Genomic DNA, 23,303 nt, shown 5'->3' with positions numbered 1-23,303 from the left:
GAGAGCCAAGGACGCAGGGCTCGATCCCAGGACCCCGGGATCACGACCTGAGCCGAAGGCAGAGGCCTCAACCCACTGAGCCACCCAGGTGCCCCTAGGCTATTTTTTTAAAAAGCTGCCAAATAAGCTATTAAATCTTTGAAAATACATACTTAAATATTTTCTTACCTCCTTCAACAAAAAGCAAGCTCCACAAAATCACCCCTCTCCAACACGTCTAAAAAACCAACAAAATGAAAGAAAACAAGAATTTTTAACTCTGGGGGTGCTTGGGTGGCTCAGGCGGGTAAGTGTCTGACTCTTGGCTTCTGGTTGCGTCTTGATCTCATGGGTCATGTGATCGAGTCCTGTGTCAGGCTCTGCGCTTGGGGCAGGGGTGGGAGGATTCTGCTTGGGATTCTCTCCCTCTGCCACTCCCCACATGCAGGTGAGCACATGCCCTCTCTAAAAAAAGCAAAATTTCACAACTCTGTGTTGTGGTGAAAAACCTTTTTGAAAAAAGCTAGAGTAGAGAGGTGAGCAGTACTACCCAGAAATAGGCCAACTATATCTCCAGTTCCCCAAATTCAGTAATTTGGTATGCTTTGGTGAGATCTTCTTTTCTCTCTTCACATCACACACACACACACACACACACACACACACACACACAGGCAAGAGAAACAGCATTAACTCCCACATCTCCCACATATCAGGGGACAACAGAGAGAAGAAGCCTTACTAGTAACATTTTACTTCGGGGCCTCAGAACATAATCCCGGTGCTGCAGGCCTGTTATTTGCCTCTGTTTATCAGTTTGGAACAATTACCACTGAGCTGTCATAGGACTGGAAGATAGAAATTTACAGGTATTTTAAAAAGTGACAAGATTTCTGTTTCAGTGAACAATCCCAGAAGATACTGTCTTCATTTTAATATAAAATGTTTTAGATCTCCAAACCCAGATAGAAAAAGATCCCCACATATAAAGGATATACAGCTGTACTATGCTTTTTCTCCCCAAATTTGAAATAAAAGATTTGAAGATCCAAAGCTACATTAATGCAAATATCAGTCTGTTGCAAGTATACTTTTTGATTAAATTGGCATACATCAAGTACAATTAGAAAGGTTATTTATAACGAAGAAATACATAATTCTGCATCTTAATGGGAATGACAATTACAGCTGATGGTTGCTAATTAACATTACTTCTTTTGCTTTGGGTGTCAGATATTTCCTATCTGATCTTTATTGCTGGCAATGGACATACCTAATTCTGGAAGGTACAAAAGGGTTAATTATCAGTAACAGCTGTGCTCACAACAAATTAACTGGCAACCTGACCAGTTCTGGTTTCACCTTGGAGACCAGAGGATCCCGTAGAATCTGTAAACTCTGACCCAGAGTCCTGGCAGGAGAAGTATTTGTTGAGCTTTCGCTCAAAGGTGCACTTCCTCATCACTTCCTCACCCCACATGACAGGGAGAAAAGCCCAGGTGATGGGGGTTTGGGAGGCGTTGCCTGTTTTAGGCAAGCAGAAATGCATGGCCCTGTTTGGTCCAGCAGCCCCATCCTCTTGTGCCAATGTGACCACTGCGGTTTCTCTCTTGGACAGCTCAGGGGTGTGTGATCAATGCTGGAGGCCAGAAGTGAATGAAGAGAAAGAAGCGCTGCAGCGCTCAGCACAGAAAACTATAAAGCCCTCTTTGCTTGTGCTGTAAATTACCTATTTATTTTGTTAGCATGAGATAGATGAATATTTCTACATATAAAGGTGCCCAGCTAAAATCAGGATAAGTGATATTAATGGCCTACGGTCAGTATTATTGAACCTCCAAAGCAATAAACTTTATGAGTCAATAAATATTACATTTGCAACATAGTTAACATTCCTTTACTGTCTCTAGCACTTATTACACATTGTAACCGCAAGTCTACAATACATTATTCATATTTGGGGTGTCACCAAGTGATGGATTGCTGCAGGAGAGGCTGTCCTTTAAATAAATCAACAAATAAAAATGCAAATGTTAACATTTTCAGCCACAACTTTTCCCATCTTGAATGGGGAATGAAAATTTCACATTATATTGACAGGCAGCAGAGAGAACAATTAACAGCCCACATTGTGAATGAGAAAGATGACTTTGCCACGCCTGGTTTTATCACCGGCATGTGGGACAATATGGGACTCTTCGAGGTGTTAACACTTTTCAGAGAACAAAGGAAAACCTATTTCCCACCACCATCTGTCCCACCCCCAACCTGTTTTCTAAGTTTGGAAAATTCTGGGAATATAAGGTGAATAGGCTTTTACTCTTCTCAGTACGTTCAAAGGTTTGTTGGGATGAAGAATAAACAGAGTTTTGTCTTGCATTAAGAGCCTGCATGTAACTGAAAAGTAGTCTATAAAAAATGCCTTTTCAACACTTTGAAATAAGAATAATTCAAATAATCCTGATTCTGAAATCTGGAAAGCAACCACTGTGCCCTCCTGGTAACTGATTTTCATAGTACGGAATCTTTTTTTTCAACTCTGCACTTTGTATAATAAACCTGTAATATGCCATCGTGCACTTCTAAGGATGAAATCCAGTGTGTTACACATTGTTTTATTTAGCCAAGTACTCATTATTTATGAAACCTCTGAGAATCTATATTTAGCTGATTTGCAGTATTAAGAACTAACTGATACAGAATCTCTTTTTTAAGGTCCATAAATATGAGTCTTCACAGCAATTCTAACGTGGGCTTGTAAAACTGTACAAAGTTGATATGGTCCATTCAGAAAATGTGTGCTAAGAATGTTCTACAAAACTCTTACTGGGGAAACATTTTATTCTTTTTCATGCTTCTCTCTAAACTGAAATGCAATAATCAAAAACACATTAAAGTAGCGTTAAAGAGCTAGCTTTAATCTTCAATAGGAAAATTCACTAAGACTGAAAATCCAGATCATTTCTCCTCTTCACCAGTAATTTCTCCAGAGGAAGCCCTCAAGGTGACTGGGATGGATCCTCTTTGAGCACAAGCATTCAGCCACAATGCCGAGTGGTCCAAGGAGGGACCCCCCCACCCTCAACATTTCAGAACTGACAGCTCAATGTGGGTACTTGGAAAATGCTAATAAGGGCAGCATTAAAAATAAAAGAAAGGGGTAATGGACAAAGAACGTGGTAAACTAGATAAAATTTTTTTTTTTTTTTTTGGCTTGTGGGTCACCTTCAAAATAAGGAGGTTGTTATTGTCAACTATTATAGTATTTAAGATAATGGGCTTTGGAGTCCGAAAAGCTAGTTCTACGTCTTATTAGCTATGTGACCTTAGGCCAGTCACTCAATCTTTTAGTTTCCTAATTCTGGAAATGAGAATGATAGGAATACCACTTCCTAAGGCTCTGATGAAGATTAAATCAGACAGTCCATATAAGGGTGGACACACAGTAGGTGCCTAATAGATGGCAGTCATTACTGTCCTCTGTGTTAGGGTTATTTCCCAAAAGTTCTTTATAATTAAAATTAAGTCTTGAAATCTACATTCATCTGATAAGATGCTGGGAATTTAAGTGCTCAAACAAGCACATTCCCAAGAAAGCTGAAACTAAGCCCATTCGGTGTTGCTGTTTATATAATCAGCCTTAAATGCCTAATAGGTGGGTGGCTTATTGGATGTGAAAAAATTTTAATAATGTATTTCTTTTCCTGACTCCAGAAAAGTCTGAGCAAATTCTTAACTCTTCAAATGTCTCTGGTATCCATAAATGTTGACAGTCCTTTAAAACTGTAATACAAAACCCACCATAATTTTCAGAATCAATGAATTCAATTAGTTAAACTTAAAGTCCAAGTGTATAACAATTTTGCGACAAACTGGGAAAGACCTGCTGTGAAGCACATTTTCTGATGAAAGATAGGATTCGCTTTGTGTTTTTCTGGAAATCCTTGCCAATTACCAGTTTCAATTAAGGTGAGGCATGGGTAAAGGAAAGAGCTCCACGCGATCAACCTGGCCAAATCTAGATGCTTCCAAAGAAGGCCTCTCTCTTGAGTAACAGCTCTTAAGAACTGTCAAGACTTTTCCACTCCTTATTAAATGACTCCCTGCCCCCCAAAAGGCTCTTACCTAGAGAATGTTAAACCAAAGAGTCCCTGGGGCTTACCGAGAAGTGTCGTGCTGCAGTGCTGATGAGCTTGTGATTCCAAGCTCCTTTTGGCTTCCTATCGTCATAGGAGATGTGGATGCATCTTTTCTAACTCCTGCCACTGTTCCTGTATGAACAATAAAAGGAATTAATTTGGGCATTCAATAAAAGGAAATGGAAAAGTCCATTCTGAGCAATATATTAGACATTCCAAAATCCCTAAGCTTTAAAAGTAAGCTATTTTTTTCCCTCTGAAATGAAACAATGGCAGATGGGAAACTCAGTGGGTTGTTTTGATTTTGTAAAATCAGAGATCCACAGTATCTTGTTTAAAAAAAGTACCTCTGTGCAATAACAGACCGGCTACTGATTTTGTTTTTAAACCTGATGGCCTGTCATCTTCCTGCTGGTTTGAGTTTACTGTGAAAATGACCAAGAAGGTAGATTGCTTTATTTTGTTCCCTTTAACCATTCTAAGGAAACATAATTTCATTTCTCTGAGTCCAGCACTTTGTACCTCCAAATCCCCCAAGTTAAACTGCTGTTACCCCTAAAACTTTCAAGGCAGACATAAATCTTGAATGCTTCTTTCAAAGACCTGTACACTGGGCTAAAACAAGTGTCTGATTGGAAAAGATGTTCACCTACCCATTCCAGGGCTGATTTGGTCTCTGTTCTTTTCTAACAAGCAATGTTCAGTTAATAATTATTTTTCTCCTCTGGAGTGCTAAATAAGATGGCATGGGCAGAAAGATTTTTTTGTTTTTGTTTGTTTTCTAATTATTATTTCTAATAACAATAATTTTCTCCTTCTCCTCTTCCTTCCTAATATTACTTCCCAAACAACACAAAACATCCCTCTTTTTCTTGCAAGACTGTAAGAATCTCACTCACAATTTTCTTCTGGTTCCTGGAAAACTACAGCCCAGGCTGCTTAAAGAAATTATTTGGGAAGATTTACTCTTTCTTCGAGGGAAGTGTAACTATTCAAATAACACGAAGACAGCTTTGGTGTGTTGCAAATACCAGACCCTCAAATGCCAAGAATATAGTATTCTATATTCTGGGAATGGTACCCTTTCTCAGTGTTATCAGGGAAAAATCAGACCCAGAGAAAGCAAGAGTCTTCTATGTGCAGAGATTAGCATCAAAACAGTCACCATGATCCTTGGTATTCAAAAGCTATACTCAATACTGGCTGTATAGACGTAAAAGACTAGCTACCTAAATCCACAATTCAGTCTTCTTTGTATACACAAACCCGTGGGACCCTGAACCCAAACCAGTATATTTTCATACCAGACACAAACTCCATCAGTACATGCAGTGCACCAATCAGTAAATATTTACCAAGTACCTAATGATCGGCAAGGGCTGGTGTCAGGATTAAGCTCAGAGTTAGTTTAGGGGACGGTAAAGAAGACGGGACAGTAAGAACATGAGATACTCTGAACAACCTGGTGAAGAATCACAAATAACCCAAGGCAGTATAAGGTGACAACAGCTAACAGATATGGTATGCTTAGTATGTGCCTGGTCCTGCTCTAGGACTCTGCCTTATACCATTTATCTTTTTTTAAAACAGCTTCATTATAATTTGAATACCATAAAATTTAGCCATCTTAAACTTACCAGCTTGATAAATAGTAGTAAATTTTTATAGCTTATGAAAGCATGACCACAACCCAGTCTGCTTGAGATCCTTTCCCTAACCCCTCCCTCTGCTCCTCCTCCGTGTGCACGCTCTCCCTCTCAAATAAATAATTTAAAAAAAATTTCATGGGATTGACTTATTTCTTTTTACAATCTGATTTTAGGATATTTCCTCACTCCCCAAAGTTCCTGTTTTGTTCCTATCCCTCCTCTAGTTCTCTCTCTCTAGTTTTGCTATTTCTAGAATTTAGTTATATTTATTCTCATAAAACCCCTTTGCAATAGATACTATTTTTACATCTCATTTACAGATAGGTAAAACAAGCCATAGGGGACTTACATCACCTGCCCAAGGTCACAAAGCTAGTTAAGTGATGGAGACAATATTCATGTCTAGATAATCTGATCCCAGAGTTCTACTTTTAGGCTATTCCCCCATAATAAACAGTACAACAAGTCTGAGAAATTAAGAAGTGGGAGAGATCATGTATGGCTGTAGGATTAAAGAAGATTTGATGCAGGAGGTGGTATTTTGATAGGAAGGAATAAGGAGCATGGAATTAGCAAAAGTATTCAATTAAAAACCCTGAGGCTAAATATTTAATATATTCAGGAAATATTTATTGAGCATCATTATGTCCTTGTACCTTGCTAATCACTTTAAATCACTTTATATGCATTATCTCATTATTCCTTCCAACAGTCCTTAAATTATATTATTGTCCTCATTTTATAGATAAGGAAGTAGAAACTGAAAGGTCAAGCAGCATGTCCAGTATCACACAGCTAGTAAGAACGAGGCTGGGTTTTGACCTTGTATTGCAAACTAATCTTAAACACTGTTCTAGTTGGCCTCAAAAATAAAACACAGCAGCAACAAACACAATTAAAAAAACCAAGCTGGTCTTTGGAGAGATTACTTCTGTGGCAGACCTTGGAATGGAGTGGGACAGAGAGAACGGAGGCAGGTAAAGCAGCTCATTACATTACTACTGCAACTGTCTAGGTAGAGTCCTGGGTGGTGTGAGGGGAAATTAAAATGTGTAAACAGGAGTAGAAACAACTGAGAGGGACTTGTGAGTAAGGTGAGGGAAGAAGATATGCCTGGTGAAAGAATATAATTATCTCTGCAATCACTATTAGAGAAGACTTGAACATTAGTCTTATTTATTCTGTTTTGATCCTTCTATCAAAAGTTTAGTTGGGATAACTGACATTTGATGAGGACAACTTAAAGAAGGAATTTTAACAGAGGGCCCAGGGACTCCTATGGAATCCATGGATATACTTCATGAACGTGTGACTCCCTCATAACTTTAGGCACAATGTGTGTGCCCATTACTCTTTAAGGAAAGGGGCCATAGCTTTCATCAAACTCTAAAAAGGCATGAGACCCCCAAAAAGTTGAGAATGATTGGTCTAAGACATAGGACAAGCTTATTCCTTTTTCTTAATTCTTTAAGTGCTATTCCTTATTAAGTTTCTGGGAAGTTACATATCAGCTTTTAATTATACTCATTTCTTCTACAAAATTTGATTTCATATTAAGTATACCAACAATTACATACAGTTATGCATATTCATAAAACTACACACCTGTTTACACACACACACACAAAGACAACATACACATTTTAAAAATAAAAGTGCACATGGCGCCTGGGTGGCTCAGTTGGTTTAGTGTCTGACTCTTGGTTTCAGCTCAGCTAATGATCTCAGGGTTGTGGGATCGAGCCCCATGTCAGCCACTGGAAAACTAGTAGATATTATATGCTCAGAGGCTAGAAAACTAGTAGATGTTTTATGTGCCATTTCAGGCCTATTCTATAAAAACCTTCCATGTGTACTCTATACCTTCCTACTTCTTGCTGACCTGTTGTGGCAGGGCCACTTAGTAGATATACTAACTTTGTGGGCCATTGCGCTTCTGTTGTAACTATTCAACTCTGTTATTGTAGTATGAAAGCATCCACAGACAATACATAAAAAATGGAAATCGCTGTATTCTAATAAAGCTTTAATTACAAAAATAAGCATTGGACGAGATTTGGCCATGAACAAAGTTTGCTAACCTCTATACTCAAGGTGATCTTGGAAGAAACTTCTCGTTTCTTAAGCTGTTGATATTTTTTCTATTTGTTACCGTATTTTAGCCTAGCCAACTAAATATAGCTGCTATGGACATATTTGTAAGTTAATTATTGTGTGTATGAGATTCTCTCTAGTATATATATTTAGAAATGGAATCTCTTGGATATGGGTTATTTGTTCTTTATCTTCAATAAATAATGCAAAACTGTTTTCCAAAGTGGTTGTATAAATTTACACTCTGATCAGCAGACAAGCACTCCTGGTGCTTTAGTCTTGCTAACACAAGAATGATAATGAAAATACAACTTATCATAATTTGTGGGAGGCAGCTTAAAACAATGCTTAGAGAGAAATTTATAGTTTTACATACGTATATTAGAAAAGAAGAAAGATTTAAAATCATTGATCTCAGTTTTCAATTTAAGAAGCTAGGGAAAAAAGAGCTAATTAAACCCAAATTAGTATAAAGTAAATAATAAAAATACGAATAAGAATCAATGGAATAGAAAACAAGCACATAATAGACAAAAATCAACAAAAAGCAAAGGTTGTTTTTTTTTCTTTAAAAAGCCAGTAAAATTGATTACCCCCTAGCAAAGCTGATCAAGAGAGAAAATTAAAAATTATCAATATTAGGAATGAAAGAGGTATATCACTACAGATGTTAAGTGCATTAAAGAAAAGGCATGTTGTAAACAATTTTAAGCCAATAAAATCAACAACTTAGATGAAATGAGCGAATCCTATGAAAAGCAAAATTTAGCAAAATTGAACACAAAAAGAAATGACAAATCTGAGTAGTCCAATATCTGTTAAAGAAAAATAAAATCCAAAGTAAGAAAACCCACACATACACACACCATCACCATCACCATCAACGCTAACAACAAAAGCAACAACTCCAAGCCAGATGTTTCAGTGGTGGATTCCATAAAACATGTAAGGAAGAAACAATACCAATCTTACACAACCTCTTTCAGAATACAGAGGAGAGGGAAAATACTACCTCATTTATTTTTTTTTAAATTGGGGTAAAATACACATTTGCCATTTTAGCCATTTTAATGTGTATAGTTTGTTGGTATTAGGTCCATTCACAATGTTGTGCAACCATCACACGACCTAATTCCAGACGTTTTTTATCACTTCAGACAAAAACCCTGTAACAATGAAGCAGTCATTCTCCATTTTCTTCTCCTAAGTCCCTGGGGACCATAAATCTGCTTTGCCTGTTTTGGATATTTCATATCAGTAAAATCATGCAACATATGGCCTTTTGTGTCTTGCTTCCCTCAATTAGCATAATTTCTTCTTTTCTTTTTCAATTTTAAGTAGGCTCCATGCCCATCAATGGAGTCTAATGCAGGGCTTGAACTCATGACCCTGAGATCAAGAGTTGCACGCTCTGTGGACTGCCAGCCAGACGTGTTTCCCCTTCATTCTACTGATACGTGATTTTTGCACCAGTTGGTTTTTGTGTGTTGAACTACCTTTGCATTCTTGAGCTAAATCCCACTTGGTATGTAATTCTTTTAATATGCTGCTGCATCCAGTTTTATTAGTATTTTATTGAGGAGATTTTAATCTATATTCACAAGTGATATTGATGTGCAGTTTTCTTTTCTTATAATGTCTTTGTCTGGCTTTGGCATCAGAGTGAGGCCTGGAGTAAGTGAAGAAGTGTTTTTGGGGAAGAGTTCCAGAAGGATTTAGGTTAATTCTTTAAATATTTGGTAGAATTCACCAGTGAAGCCATCTGCTTCAAGTCCTGGGTTTGTCTTTTTTGGGGGGTTTTTGATTGATGACTTAATCACTTCACTTGTTTGGGTCTATTCAGATTTCCTATCTTTCTTGCGTCAGTTTTGGTAGTTTGTGTGTTTTTTAGGAATTCATCCATTTCATCTATGGTTGTCTAATTTCTTGGCTTTTGATGTGTCTATTGTTTGGCTCAACTATTACTTTTTTATGTCAGGCAGCAGTGGTGTGTTCATTTGGTTTTTAATGTTTATAAGCAATGTCCTACGTGTAGTTGCTTCTCTGTCCTGAGAGAGGTCAGGCTTAGGAAAAACCCTGTGTGAATCGTTTAAGGGAATAGACAGGTGAAAAGACACAAACACGATTCCTTGAGAACAAGATCTATTCTGCTTTCTCTGGGACCAGATGCTCATACTTGGAACTCAGGATGCCATCTTCAAGAATGCTGCCATGCAAGGGTTGGGGATGGGACAAGGCTAACTTAAAATTCCACAAAGTTCTCCTTCTATGTTTCAGTGGCCTTTTTGCTGGCTAAGCATTTGCTTGATTTTTATTAATCTTTCACTATCTTTCAGAGTTCTGATAAGGCTGATTCTGGCAGTTTCGCTAGTATTTTCAGTATTTCTGGGAGTTGAAGGTGGTGGGGGGAGTGCTTTGGAAGTCCCTACTCTGCCATTTTTGCTGACATCCTGACTTATTTATGACACAGCATAACTCTGTTACCAAACCCTGACAAGGTCATTACCAAAGAGATATTACACACCAATATCTCCCAATCAGTGTAATTCATCAAATTAACAGAATTTAAAAAAAGAAAATGCATGGTCATTTCAGTAGGTACACAAAAAAGACCTGACGAGATTCAACACTCACTATGATAAAGGCGCTCAGCAAACGAGGAGAGAACTTTCACCTGATAAAGAGCATTTACAAAAAACTTACAGCCAAAATCATACTAAATGGTGGGAACTGCTTTCCCTATGAGATCAGGGCTTCCTTATGGAAGTTCACTTTTACCATTTTATTCTACATTGTAATAGAAGTTCTAGGCAGTATAATAATATAAGAAAAAGATATAAAAAGCAAAAAGACTGGGGAAAAAGTAGTTGTTATGGACGGAATTGTGCTCCCCGACCCTGTCCAAATTCATGTGTTGAAGTCCTAACTTTCACTGTACCTCAGAATGTGACTGTATTTGGAGACAGGACATTTAAAGATGTAATTAAAGCTAAATGAGGTCATACAGATGGCTTTTAATCCAATATGATCCTTTGTCTCTAAAGAAGAGAGAGACAGGGGGTGCCTAGGTGGCTCAGTCCCTTAAGCAGTGGACTCTTGGTTTCGGCTTTGGTCAGGATCTCTGGGTTGTGGGATCGAGCCCCGCATTGGGCTTGGAACTCAGTGCAGAGTCTGCTTTAGATTCTCTCTCCCTCCTCCCTCCAGCTCATGCTCTTTCTCTCAAATAAATAAATAAAATCTTAAAAAAAAAGGGGTGGGGCAGGGGGAGAGACATACCAGGGATGTATTCTCATAGAGAAAAGGCCATGTGAGGATACAGAAGGCAGCCATGTGAGGATACAGAAGGCAGCCATGTGCAAACACAGGAAAGAGGACTTGGGAGGGAATAACTAGAAAGGACCATTGAGTGAACAACAACAGGAACAACAGAAAAGTACTCGATCTTAATTGTATGGGTGTAGACAATTGTCAAAGTTTATCAAACTGTACATTTGAGACCTATGCAGTTTTACTGTATGTAAATTAAATCTCAATCAGAATAAAATAAAAATTTAAAAACCATACAAGTTTTTTGATTCTCAAGGCTGTGCTGTTTTCAAGACCGCACTCTACCGAGATTTTTGACACTATAATCAATCAGCATAAAGACTCCGAAGGGACAAGCATGTACACTTCTTAATTATTGTAGATACTGAGATCCAAAGGTCTAACTGATCAGATCTTTATGGCTGGGAAATGGGGCAAAGTCACAAAAAGAGAAATCTATCTATCTATCATGTTATACCAATTCATTCAAGAAATATATAATGAGTATCTACTACATGTTAAGCAATGTTGTTATGGGATGCAACAGCAAACCACAGAGTGTTCATATTCTAGTGGGAGAAGATACAAAATATAAAAAATCAGTAAATTATAAAGTATTTTGAGATACTTCTATTATAGAGAATGGGAAATGTAGAGGTTCTGGTTTAAGGGAAAATATTTCATATACAGCAACTTCAACTCTTAATGCTGGTCTCTTGCATCTGAATTCCTTTTTTTTTTTTTTTTTTTTTAGGATTTTATTTATTTATTTATTTGTCAGAGAGAGAAGCAGGCCCCCTGCTGAATAAGGAGCCCAACGTGGGACTCGATCCCAGCACCCTGGGCTCATGACCTGAGCTGAAGGCAGTGGCTTAACTGGCTGAACCACACAGGCGTTCCTTGAATTCCTTTTTAAAAGGGACTGAGCAGGGGTGTCTGGGTGGCTCAATAGGTTGATCCTCTGCCTTCAGCTCAGGTCATGGTCCCGAGGTCCTGGGATCGAGACCCGCATCAGGCTCTCTGCTTGGCGGGGAGCCTGCTTCCCCCTCTCTCTCTGCCTGCCTCTCTGCCTACTTGTGATCTCTCTCTGTCAAATAAATAAATAAAATCTTAAAAAAAAGGGGGGGGGACTGAGCAGGACAATTTCATCTACATATCTGGCTTTATGCATAGCACTATACTATTCCTTTCTTCTGTGTTCTGTTGATAAAGGCATCAACTTTTAATAAATCTTTTAGCTCAGAGTTCTCAGAATCAGAAGTAATATCTTGTGATACCTTTTCTAATGATTAAACATACAACAATGATTATGATATTAATAATAAAAGAAACAAATAAAGGTTCTTTAGAGGCAAAGTGGAACTGCCTTCTAAACTTTGGATACTCCAACTTGTTTTATTTCTTTAACATCATCACCTATATTAATCCATCATGGACTACAAAGAACATTTTGTATCATTGCAAGCACAGGCTTATTTAGAGGAACAACTAGGAGTTTCAAGATTATTTCTCATTTCAGATGAGTCTATAATAATCCTCTTCTAGTAAAAGAAAAATGTGTTTCGGAGCCCCTCAGGGGCTGTCAACCAGTGATAGCTGCTGTATATTATATAGCCGAAAAAAGCCCAAAGTCAAAATGGGGGGCATGGTCAATGCCATCAGTTAAATCCAAATTACTTTAGGTTTAGCCTCTCTTGAAGTTTTAAAAAGACTCAGAGATCCATGGAGAAGGAGCAAACAGGCATAGCTCTAACTGTAGCAGGGGGCTTTGGGATGGCTTTGCAGCCTCGCTTAGAAATGGACAATGCCAAGTCCTGAGGTCTAACATTTTGATTCTGGAACATGTCTGCTCAGTGTCCTCACGGCCTCTGCTAGCCTGTCAGCATCACAGAGAAAAAAAAAGCCCTCAGCTTGGAGGGCTCTTACGAAAGGGAATCGGTGATTGATAAGAAAAGGGTGGTTGGGCAAGCTGGGAGAGGGAAATAAAAACAAAAAAACAATCACCGCTGAGTAGGGAGGAAAAAAGGAATGAACAGTGTTGTTTCCAGATTTGTGCCTTTGGCTTAAAAGTTCTTGACTCAAGTTTAGATTTTCCTAAGTAATTTCTCCTGGTTCCACATAGCTCAATAAAGGCAATTAAAATAGAATATACCACGCATTGATGATTGAAAAACAAATTATATTTTAAGCATGATTCTGACAAAACTGTACACGTTGTGATCTCAAGGTTGTTTCTTTCTTTCTTTCTTTCTTTTTTAAATTAACACATAATGTATTATCTGCTTCAGGGGTATGGGTCTGTGAGTCATCAGTCTCACACAATTCACAGCACTCACCATAGCACATACGCTCCCCAATGTCCATCACCCAGCCACCCTATTCTTCCCTTCCACTCCCCACCCCGCCCCCGCAAAGGTCTTTTCTTAAGAGTCAGGTCTTTCTTTATATATTTAGTATCAATAAAGTTGACAGAATGGTGAGGAGGACAGAAAAGGTAGAGGAATAAGGGATGGATAATAAAGATTAATGGTCCTACAGTAAACATCCTACGTGGTACTTAATGATTAAAGACAACAAAAGAAACGAAGAAGAAAAGTAGGTTAAAAAAATTAGACACACTAAAGAAGGGAAAGCAATTAAGGAGCCACTAAACCAAGCAGTGTGACTGAGGCAATTAGTGCTAGGTTACCGGTCTTAACGTTACACAGGGTGTCCAAACCCCTTGCAGCACACTTGTAAAGCCGTCTCCCATCTGGCTGTGTGCCACTGGAAAGGCTGCTGTTTTAACTGCTCTGTTGTGTGATCTGCGCATACCAGCACTGCCATGAGCAGAAGGACTCAGACGGGCAGCTGCAGCTCCCCAATGATCAGCTATACTGTAATTTGGCAATGGCTCCATATCAGAATAAAAGAAGAGAAAAATACATGACGATCCTCTTTTTTTTTTTTTTAAAGAGAGAGATGGACTGCATGTGCATGAATGGGACAGGGAGGGTCACAGGAGAGAGGGAGAAGCAGAGAGAAAATCTTAAGCAGGCTCCATGCTCAGTGCAGGGCTTGACTCGGGGCTTGATCTCATGACCCTGAGATCATGACCCAAGCTGACTTGGAGAGTTGGACACTTAACTGACTGAACCATCCAGACACTCCTTACATGATAATCTTATAAGTAGAAAAAAAAAGTTAATTCCTGTGAACACCTTAAAACAAAACTCTCTTAAAAAAATGAGAAAGTTTTTTTTTTTTTCCACTGCAACAAAACAACCTCACCCCCCACCAACACACACACAAAGGAAAAAAGCTAACGAAAAAAATAAAACCGTGAGTGAAAACTGTTCCTGAAAACTTTGCAGAATTGTAACAGCTTTGTCTTGGTTAAATTGATTGGTATAGCAACATTATAAAATGACTATTAGGATTCATTGTGCACAACAGAAAGTGCTGAAATGTCAGCAGACTATACAGCAAAAAGTAATGGGTTCTGAACCCCTGTTAGTCAAAAATGATTTTGTTTCAAATTAGAAATTGATTTTTTTTGGACACAAGCCCTTTCCAGGCTTATAGCTTCCGTAGCTGGGCCCGGGAGAGATTAACCTCCACCACTGTAAGGGCTGGCCTGATGGTACCTTTCTCAAAGTGCCTTTTCAACTGCAGCCTTCTAATGCAGCTGTGGTCTTAACCAATAACACAAGTCATTTGTCCCTTTGCTATTACACTCCATTTTTCTCATTTTGCCATTTTATTTTCGTGCTGGCACACAACACAAATTTTTTGACAAGTTAACAGAAAACTATGTTAAGACTTGCAGGGTAACCACCACACACACCAGTTTTGATTGGTTCTCTATTCTCCAAAGTGCAGTGACTAAGAAGAGAATACAAGTTTCCCATCTCTCAAGGACTCACAGAGAAAATAAAGAAGATTCTATCTCAGAGATGAAGTCTCCTCAATCTCATTTTTGTTTCTGGTAGCAGAGTCTACAAAGACAAAAGTTGTTCTAAGTTGTTCTAAGGCAATGGAGGTCTGCAGAACTTTTGCCTTATGTCAAAAAAAATGTACCTGCTTTTCAAGATGTGGATAGTTCCTTTTCTGAATCTGGGACTAATTATCATCTCTCAGTTATTTGGAAAAAGATTAAACAACTTCTAGATTAATCATAGTTAAAACTAAAAATCATGACACAGGCGGCGGGGGATACAAGGTCTTCTATTGAACTGCTGCCCATTTTTCAAACAAATGAATGTAAGAGTGGCCAGGGAGATTATGGAAAGTTGGTTGCTTAGTACCAGAGTGGGGCAGGTGCCAGTCCAGTAAAAAAAAAAAGAGGTAGATATGTGGATGGAACTAGAGGATGTTATGCAAAGTGAAGTAAGTCAGTCAGAGTAAGACAAATACCACATGATCTCACTCATGTGTGGAATTTAAGAAAGAAAACAGACAAACATATGGGGGGTAAAGAAGAGAGTAAACAAGCTATAAGTGACTCCTAAGGAGAGAGTACAAATGGGGTTGATGGAGGGAGATAGGCAGAGGGATCGGCTGGATGGTTGATGGGCATGAAAGGAGGGCACTTGTGATGAGCGTCAGATGTTGTATGGAACTGATGAATCGTACTGCACTGCGCATTAATTACCTAAAATATAAATTAAAAAAAAAAAAAGAAGGAAGCCGGGGTTAATGGTTGTGAGCAGGTAAGAGAGCTATTTGGGGAAAAGGTGTGAGCAGAGGGGGTTCCCAGACTTCTTGTGGCCCTCTCTTGCCTGCACATCTCTGCACAAGGAAGCTTGGACTGGCTGCTTCTGCTGGGAAGTCCTTCTCTTGATAATTTCAGGAGAGGTGAAGCCATAAGCCATTCCAGAAACAATGAGGAAACACAATTAAATTTTGACCACTTCGCTCAACATTTCAGTTATTTTATAATTGATTTCTTTTAAAATATCTATGACATTTGGGTGCCTAGCTGGCTCAGCTGGTGGAGTGTGTGACTCGATCTTGAGGTGGTGAGTTCAAGCCCCATGTTGGGTATAGAGTTTACTTAAAAATAAAATCTAAAAAAAAAAATCTGCGACATCTAAAGTAGGAAGAATTAGTGGCATTTAAAAGACTGCTAGGCAATACATGTTTCAGACTTATGAAGTGTTGTTTCAGCTACAATGTAGAATTGTCTATGACCTCTCCTTCACCCTTTCTATATTTCTAGTTAATTGAGGATTAACTATAGTTGTTAGAATTTACGCTCCCAGCAGAAATTTACATTTAATTTCCGGTCCTCTTTACTCACTTTGAACATTATTTTATGCCTATAACCATACTTACTGTTAAATCAGCCTTACAGTTTGCTGCTTGCAAAGAGGGACAAATCGGACAGTTGCTTATAAGAGTATTCTAAGAGAAAGGCTGATGTGATTCAGTGATGTAGCAGATGTGCCACCTGTGGCCTTGCAGACACACATCAATTGGTAACAGACTTAACTCTTGTTCGGGGTGATAAAAATCATCTGGAGTTCATGGCTAGCACCCACCAGCAAGAACTGGCCCCAGAACAGCTTCTTCTTTTGCTACGTATAAATGCTAAACTTACCTCTTTGGGGTCGATATGTATCTCTCTTTTGATATGTCCATAGGGTATCATCTTCTGTATGTGATTGAAACCCAACTGTCTTCTTCTCTCTTCTATTCTCACTGCTGTTAGTGGACTCTTGGTGTTTTTTGATGGACGATGATGCTCCCAGCAGCCACCCATCACATTTTGACTTCAATAAACTGAAAAGAATAAACATGAATGAGCTGTAGAGAGCACAGACGGGGGGTACATGATCATATAAAGGCATATAAATTCAGCATGAGTTGAAATGCAATTGACGGCAGCAAGAACTTCTTTTTCTTATTTTTTATTTAAGTATAATTTGAATAATTTACCGAAGGTCTATTTTGTATCTTGCCACAATAATTTTAGAGAAGAAATGGTCTTTATCCTCAAAAAACTTATATTTGGAGTTGGGGAAATGAGACTCAGACCCATGAAACTGCTAATAAAGCCATAGAGTATGACTAAGAACCAGAATATCTGTAGAAATAAAAAGTACTCTAAAACAAGACTTGCATAACTAAAATGTTTCCAAGTACTAAAATTGAACAGTAGGGATTAAAATATCACCAATTTGCTTCAAAATGCATTTGTGTTTCTCATTTTCAATTGTTACAGTATTTATTATGTGCCCAGGGTATGTGCAGAGCAGTACAATGGTGCATGTGGAATAGCTGGTCTCTGTCCTAACATAAGTTCATTACAAAGTCAACAAAGCAAGTATGGAGTAAAAGGAATTTTATTGAAAATAAACACACGTGCCTATGTTTTTCTCTCTAATAAACTGTGTTCCCACCATTAACACATTTCCTCTTGTAACATTTTATTTTTTAGGGAGAAGTGTCCCAATGATGTATATTCCTTACTATTCTACCAGCCTCTTCCTTTACACTTAAATTCACCACAGACTCATGAAACTTTGGTTTTGTCTTCCCCATGCCCAAAAACAATGTAAGAGTTAAAGTGAAAAAAAAAAAAAAAAAAGAGAGAGAAGACATTTAATCAAAAGGTAGAGTCTAAATATTAAGGTATTTGAACTCCAGAAGTTGAATATAAGTATATAAGTTGAATAAGTTGACAGAGTATTACTGGATCCATTGCTAATCTCAGGGCTCTTGACCAGGATTCAAATCATGTAAACCCATCTAAGTCATTGGGCTTCTAGTTTATGTTGATCAGAATTTTTAATAATGTTTGCTCATATCATAATTTACTAATAAAAATCAAGACATTAAGTGGCTTTATGTTTGGAGTGATATAAAGAAACAATAACTACTATTGTTTGTATATTGCAGTATATTAAATTTATACTCTTAAAAAAAATTTTTTTTTAATAACAGAACTCAGGGATCATTTTCCCATGTGGACTAACCAGTGGATGTATATCTTAGCTCATATAACTTCTATTCATGGGAAAGGAAAAGGAAGAGAATAAAACTACCTCACTGTGAATGTAAGATAATTTTACTTTAACCTAGAAGCTCTAGATGTAGGCAAATCCAAGGACTACATCTCTGCCTTTTTTTTTCTTTTCTCTTTTCTTTTCTTCCTTCCTCTCTCTCTCTTTCTTTCCTTCTTTCCTACTTTCTCTCTTTCTTTCGAGACAGCATGCATGAGTTGGGGGGGTGCTGGGGAGGGGCAGAAGGAGGGAGAAATGGTTAGGGAAAGAAAGAATCCCAAGGAGACTCCCCACCAAGCGTGGATCCTGCAGGGGGGCTCTATCGATCCCACAACCCTGAGATCACAACCTGAGTACAAATCAAGAGTCAGACACTTAATTGACTGAGCCACCCAGGTGCCCCCATCTCTGCTTGTTCTTTTTCTTTTTTTAAAGATTTTATGTATTTGAAAGAGAGAGTGCTTGTGCTCCTGCACTCTCTCTCAAATAAACCAGATCCTCTATCTCAACAGGGGACTTGGCTTCTAATTTCTTTAAAATAAAGATGACTACAAAATTTTTCTTATTTCCTTTGCATTTATTTCCATCTTTACCTATCTACTATCCCTCTGTTAGTGTCTCAGAAGAAAATCACACCTTTTATTCATATTCTTGATATCACTGACCTACACCCTCTGTGACTAGAGCCTGTCAGTTATCTCCTTTTCTTATAATTTACAAACTCCTCCTCTCAACTGGATTCTTTCCTAGGATTACAAACACGATCAGACTTTCCATTAAAAATCAAGACCTAAACCTAAAACCAGAAACTCCTCCCTTAAGGGAGGAGTATAATACTCAGTGTCAGTGAGGGTGCAGGGACAAGAGCGCTGTAATGCATTACAGGAGGAACTGCAAACTGATAGAGCATTTTATGCACCTACCTCTTAATAATTCAGCTTTTAAGAAGTTATCATATGGAATTACATTAACAACAACATGAGGATATTTGTTCAAGGACAGTCATTGCAGGATTATTTGTAACGGGAAAACTGAAGGCAAATATTCAATAGAAGAATCAATTAAAAAAACACTATGATAGAGGGTTGGGATGGAGAAGCAGTCATATGAAATGAAGAGAGATGGTTTAAAAACCATATTTAGGATTTAAAATCAGTAGGAGTTGACGAGTATTTGAATGTGAAAAATGAAGGGAAAAGGTAGTGAGAATGACTGGCAGAATTACGGGGGCATAGGCAATACAGAGAGGAAAGATTGGGAATGTGGGAGAAATTAAATGTAGGCTGAGTTACTCATAAAACATTTGGGAAGATATTTCAAGAAAGCATTTGGATCAATAATTCTATAGTGTTTTGGTACTTGGCTGGCTGACTTAACAGTGGTGGGGTTGGGACAGAGTTGAGGAAGTACATACTTCACTTTCAGTGTTCTCAGTGAAGCAGGAGGTAAATTCATTCTTGTGAGTGAAAGAAATGGGTATTGAGGAGAGAAGTGAAGATCTGGAATTCGTATTGAGGGAATTCAAGATAAAAATGACCAAGAACAAGGAAAAAACTATCCTGCAAAGTTTAAGGTCTAATGATTAGAAATCATGAATTTGTGTCAAGACTCAGGTGTTATAGATGTAAAACTAGAGAAAGCAGCCTGAGAGCTTGATCCTGGGTTAGGATTTTATTGGGAGGGTGCAGTTTACTGGTCAAGGTTCAAGCTCCAACACCAATAAGGTCCCCAGGAGGAAAGTCCTCCCCACCCCACACAAGCTCCGATATTCTGTGCCAAGCTACCCTCTTCTGTGGATCAGGCTCCATTAGTTTTGGGGTATGATGAGAAGTAGGACTCAAGGTTCATTTTTTCCCCATGTCTATATCTAGTATATCCAGTATTATTTTTTTGGAAGACTTGCTTGATACTTTTTCCATAGACTTGCTTGATACCTTTGTCAAAAAGCAATTGAACATATGACTGTTTGGGTCTATTTCTGGACTCTATTCTGTTCCACTGACCTATTTATCTATGTTAATGTGAATAACAACCTGTCTTGATTATACAACTTTAGTTAACATACCAAAACTTAGGTTCACAAGTTTTTCAATTCACTCTTCTAAAATAGCAAAGACTGTTTTTGCTATTCTAAACCCTTCATATTTTCATATAAATTTTAGAATGTTTGCCAATTTCTATAATAGTAGCTGGTATTTTGACTATAATTGCATTGAATCTAATCTTCAATTCGGCAAAAATTTGTATCTTCACAATATTGAGTTTTCCTATTTAGGAACATGGTATATCTTTCTGTCCTTTTATTAAGTTTTCTTGAATTTATCTCAGCAGTATTTTATAGTGATCAATGTAGAGATTTTGTACATTTCTTGTTAAGTTATTCCCAGGTATTTGATGACTTCTTATGTTGCTGTAAATTTTCTATTCTAATTGTTATTTTCTATCTATTGCTATATGACAGCTAATTGCATTATATAGAAATAAAATTGATTTTTGTATGTTGAACTTTAACTCGAATCCTGTGAGTATGTTAAATCCACTTAATAATTCTAGTAATTGTTTCTGTAGGTTCTTTAGGATATTTCCACGTGTACAGTCATGCTATTTGAGAATAAAGACAGTTTTACTTTTTTCTTTCTAATATTTTTTTATACCTGATCACACTAGCTAGGACCTCCAGTACAATGTAAATATAAGTACTAAGTATGGACATTCTTTCTTATTCCTAAAAGTGTTCATCACTAAATAGATGATCTTTGTCCATATCCTCTATCAGCTTTCTAGTTTAATGACAGGCCATTTTTTTCTCCTTATAATGTATGAGCAATGGAAGAGCTATGTTAAATGCTTTTTCTGCATCTACTTGAGACACTGGATTTCTTTTATTATGTTAATATGGCAGATCACATTGATTTTCAAATGTTAAAACAATTTTGCTTTCCTGTTATAAATTGTACTTGATTAAACTGGATTATCCTTTTCATATATTCTGGACTTAATTTGCTAATATTTTGTTAAGAAACTTTTTTGTTTTGCATTTATGTTCATGAGGGAGATCACTTTGCCATTTTCTTTTCTTCTACTTCTTTTACCTGGTTTAGGTCTCACAAAAGGAGTTGGGTAAGTTCTTTGTTCCTCTAGTCCAATAGTTCTCTAGAGGACATTTTGTTATATAGAGGATATTTAACAATGTCTGCAGAGGTTTTTGATTGTCACAAAGTGGGGGTGGGATGCTACTGGCACCTAATGGGTGAAGACAGGGATGCTGTTAAACAACCTGCAATACACAGAACTCCCCAACAAAATATTATTGTGTGATTTGAAATGTCGATAGTGCCAAGGCTGAGAAACCCTACTCTAGCCTCTGAAAGAATCTGTGTAAGATTGATATTATTTCTTCTTTAGATGTTGGGTAAAATTCACAAGTCTAGTTTTATTTGTAGGAAATTTCTTAATTAGAAATTAAATTCCCTCAACAGGTATAAGGCTATTCAGACTTCCTAATTTTTTGGGTAACAATTTTGGTATATTGTCAATTCCAAGGACTTCATATCATTTAGGTTGTCAAATGTACTTCTGAGAGATTGTTCATAATACCCCTTAATTACTTTAAAAAATATTGTTAGACTCTCTGGTGACATAGATTCTTTTTCATTCCTGATACTGTTAATTTTTTTCTCTTTCTATAATAGGTTGATCATCTTGAAAAGGCTTACAAATTTTACATATATTTTCAAAACATCAACTTTTAGCTTGTAGATTTTCTCTATTGCTTGTTTTCTTTTCCACTGCAAGACTTACTGAAGAGTGGACGCTAGAAAATTGAAAGCAGAATAGAAATATGGAAGTACTGCAAATTGGACAATGCTGCGAGAAATTAGGAGTTCTGGCAAAGAATGAAGAGGTATGGTAATGTCCTGGACTTTAGCTGAGACACCAAAAGGTTTACAACCTGGCCAAATGTTTATTATGAACCTCTAACAAAGCTTAAAACCAAGCTGTGACAAAATACATAGGGAGGAAAGACATTGAGTCTTACCAATTTAGAGGGGCTTGGAAAACAGATGGGACTTTCCAGAGATCAGCCCTCACAAAGCATATATCCAAACCTATCCCAGTTCAAGGTGACTAGCAAGTAATTAAGTTGCTGAGAAGAACAAAAATCAACAACCTTCAGAGAATGATAATAAAATCCACTTCTCTAAATGCATCATCCATAATATATAGGATATAATTCAAACTGCCAAACACAAAAAAGATAGAAAGTGTGACCCACAGTTAAGGGGAAAAAATATCAATCACTTAAAATTCACCAATGATGGCCCAGATGTTGGATTTGGGCAGACAAAAACTTCATTTAAATCAGCTATTATAAATATGTTGATGTCTTCTGCCCATTTTTTGATGTGGCCATAATTACCCCAATGTTCATAGCAGCAATGGCCACAATCACCAAACTAGGGAAGGAGCCAAGATGCCCTTCAACAGACATACAGATACAGAAGATATGGTCCATATATAAAATGGAATATTACACCTCCATCAGAAAGGATGAATACCCATCTTTTGTAGCAACATGGACGGGACTGGAGGAGATTATGCTGAGTGAAATAAGTCAAGCAGAGAAAGTCAATTATCATATGGTTTCACTTACTTGTGGAGCATAAGGAATAACATGGAGGACATTAGGAGAAGGAAAGGAAAGGTGAATTGGGGGAAACTGGATGGGAAGATGAACGATGAGAGACTGTGGACTCTGAGAAACAAATTGAGGGTTTTGGAAGGGAAGGGGGTTAGGGGTTGGGTGAGCCTGGTGGTGGGTATTAAGGAGGGCACATATTGCAAACTGGAGCATTGGGTGTGGTGTAAAAACAATGAATCTTGGAACACTGAAAACATAAAATAAAATTTAAAAAATGTTGATGGATATAAAGGAAAACATGGTCTTAATGAGTGAAGAGACAGGCAGTAATAGCAGAGAGAGAGAGAAAGTCTAGAAAAGAACCAGATGAAAAATATAGAACTAAAAATTATAATTATAATAAAAACTAGAAAAAAGGAAATGAAAGATCCAAGAATCAATAGAAATGACCCACTTTGAAGAACACAGAGAAAAAAAACGGTTGAAGAAAGATGATCAGAGTCTCAAG

At 37.6% G+C, this 23,303-nt stretch overlaps 1 protein-coding gene across 4 annotated transcripts in view; it reads right to left on the bottom strand.

The window, feature by feature from the left end:
* Positions 1-23,303, bottom strand: part of LOC111142579 (KIAA1328 ortholog) — a 325,804-nt gene that overhangs the window by 44,140 nt on the left and 258,361 nt on the right. For all 4 annotated transcript variants that reach the window (XM_022495863.1, XM_022495865.1, XM_022495866.1 and 1 more), the window contains 2 exons: positions 16,749-16,930; positions 4,142-4,250 (listed from right to left, as the gene is read on the bottom strand). In XM_022495863.1, the coding sequence (XP_022351571.1) occupies positions 4,142-4,250; positions 16,749-16,930 (291 nt within the window). The remainder of the gene's footprint in view (positions 1-4,141; positions 4,251-16,748; positions 16,931-23,303) is intronic.

The sequence above is a fragment of the Enhydra lutris genome, unplaced genomic scaffold (genome assembly GCF_002288905.1).
Source record: "Enhydra lutris kenyoni isolate GAN:26980312 unplaced genomic scaffold, ASM228890v2 scaffoldscaffold8, whole genome shotgun sequence".
NCBI lineage: Eukaryota > Metazoa > Chordata > Mammalia > Carnivora > Mustelidae > Enhydra > Enhydra lutris.
This window is presented reverse-complemented; position numbering and strand designations above follow the sequence as displayed.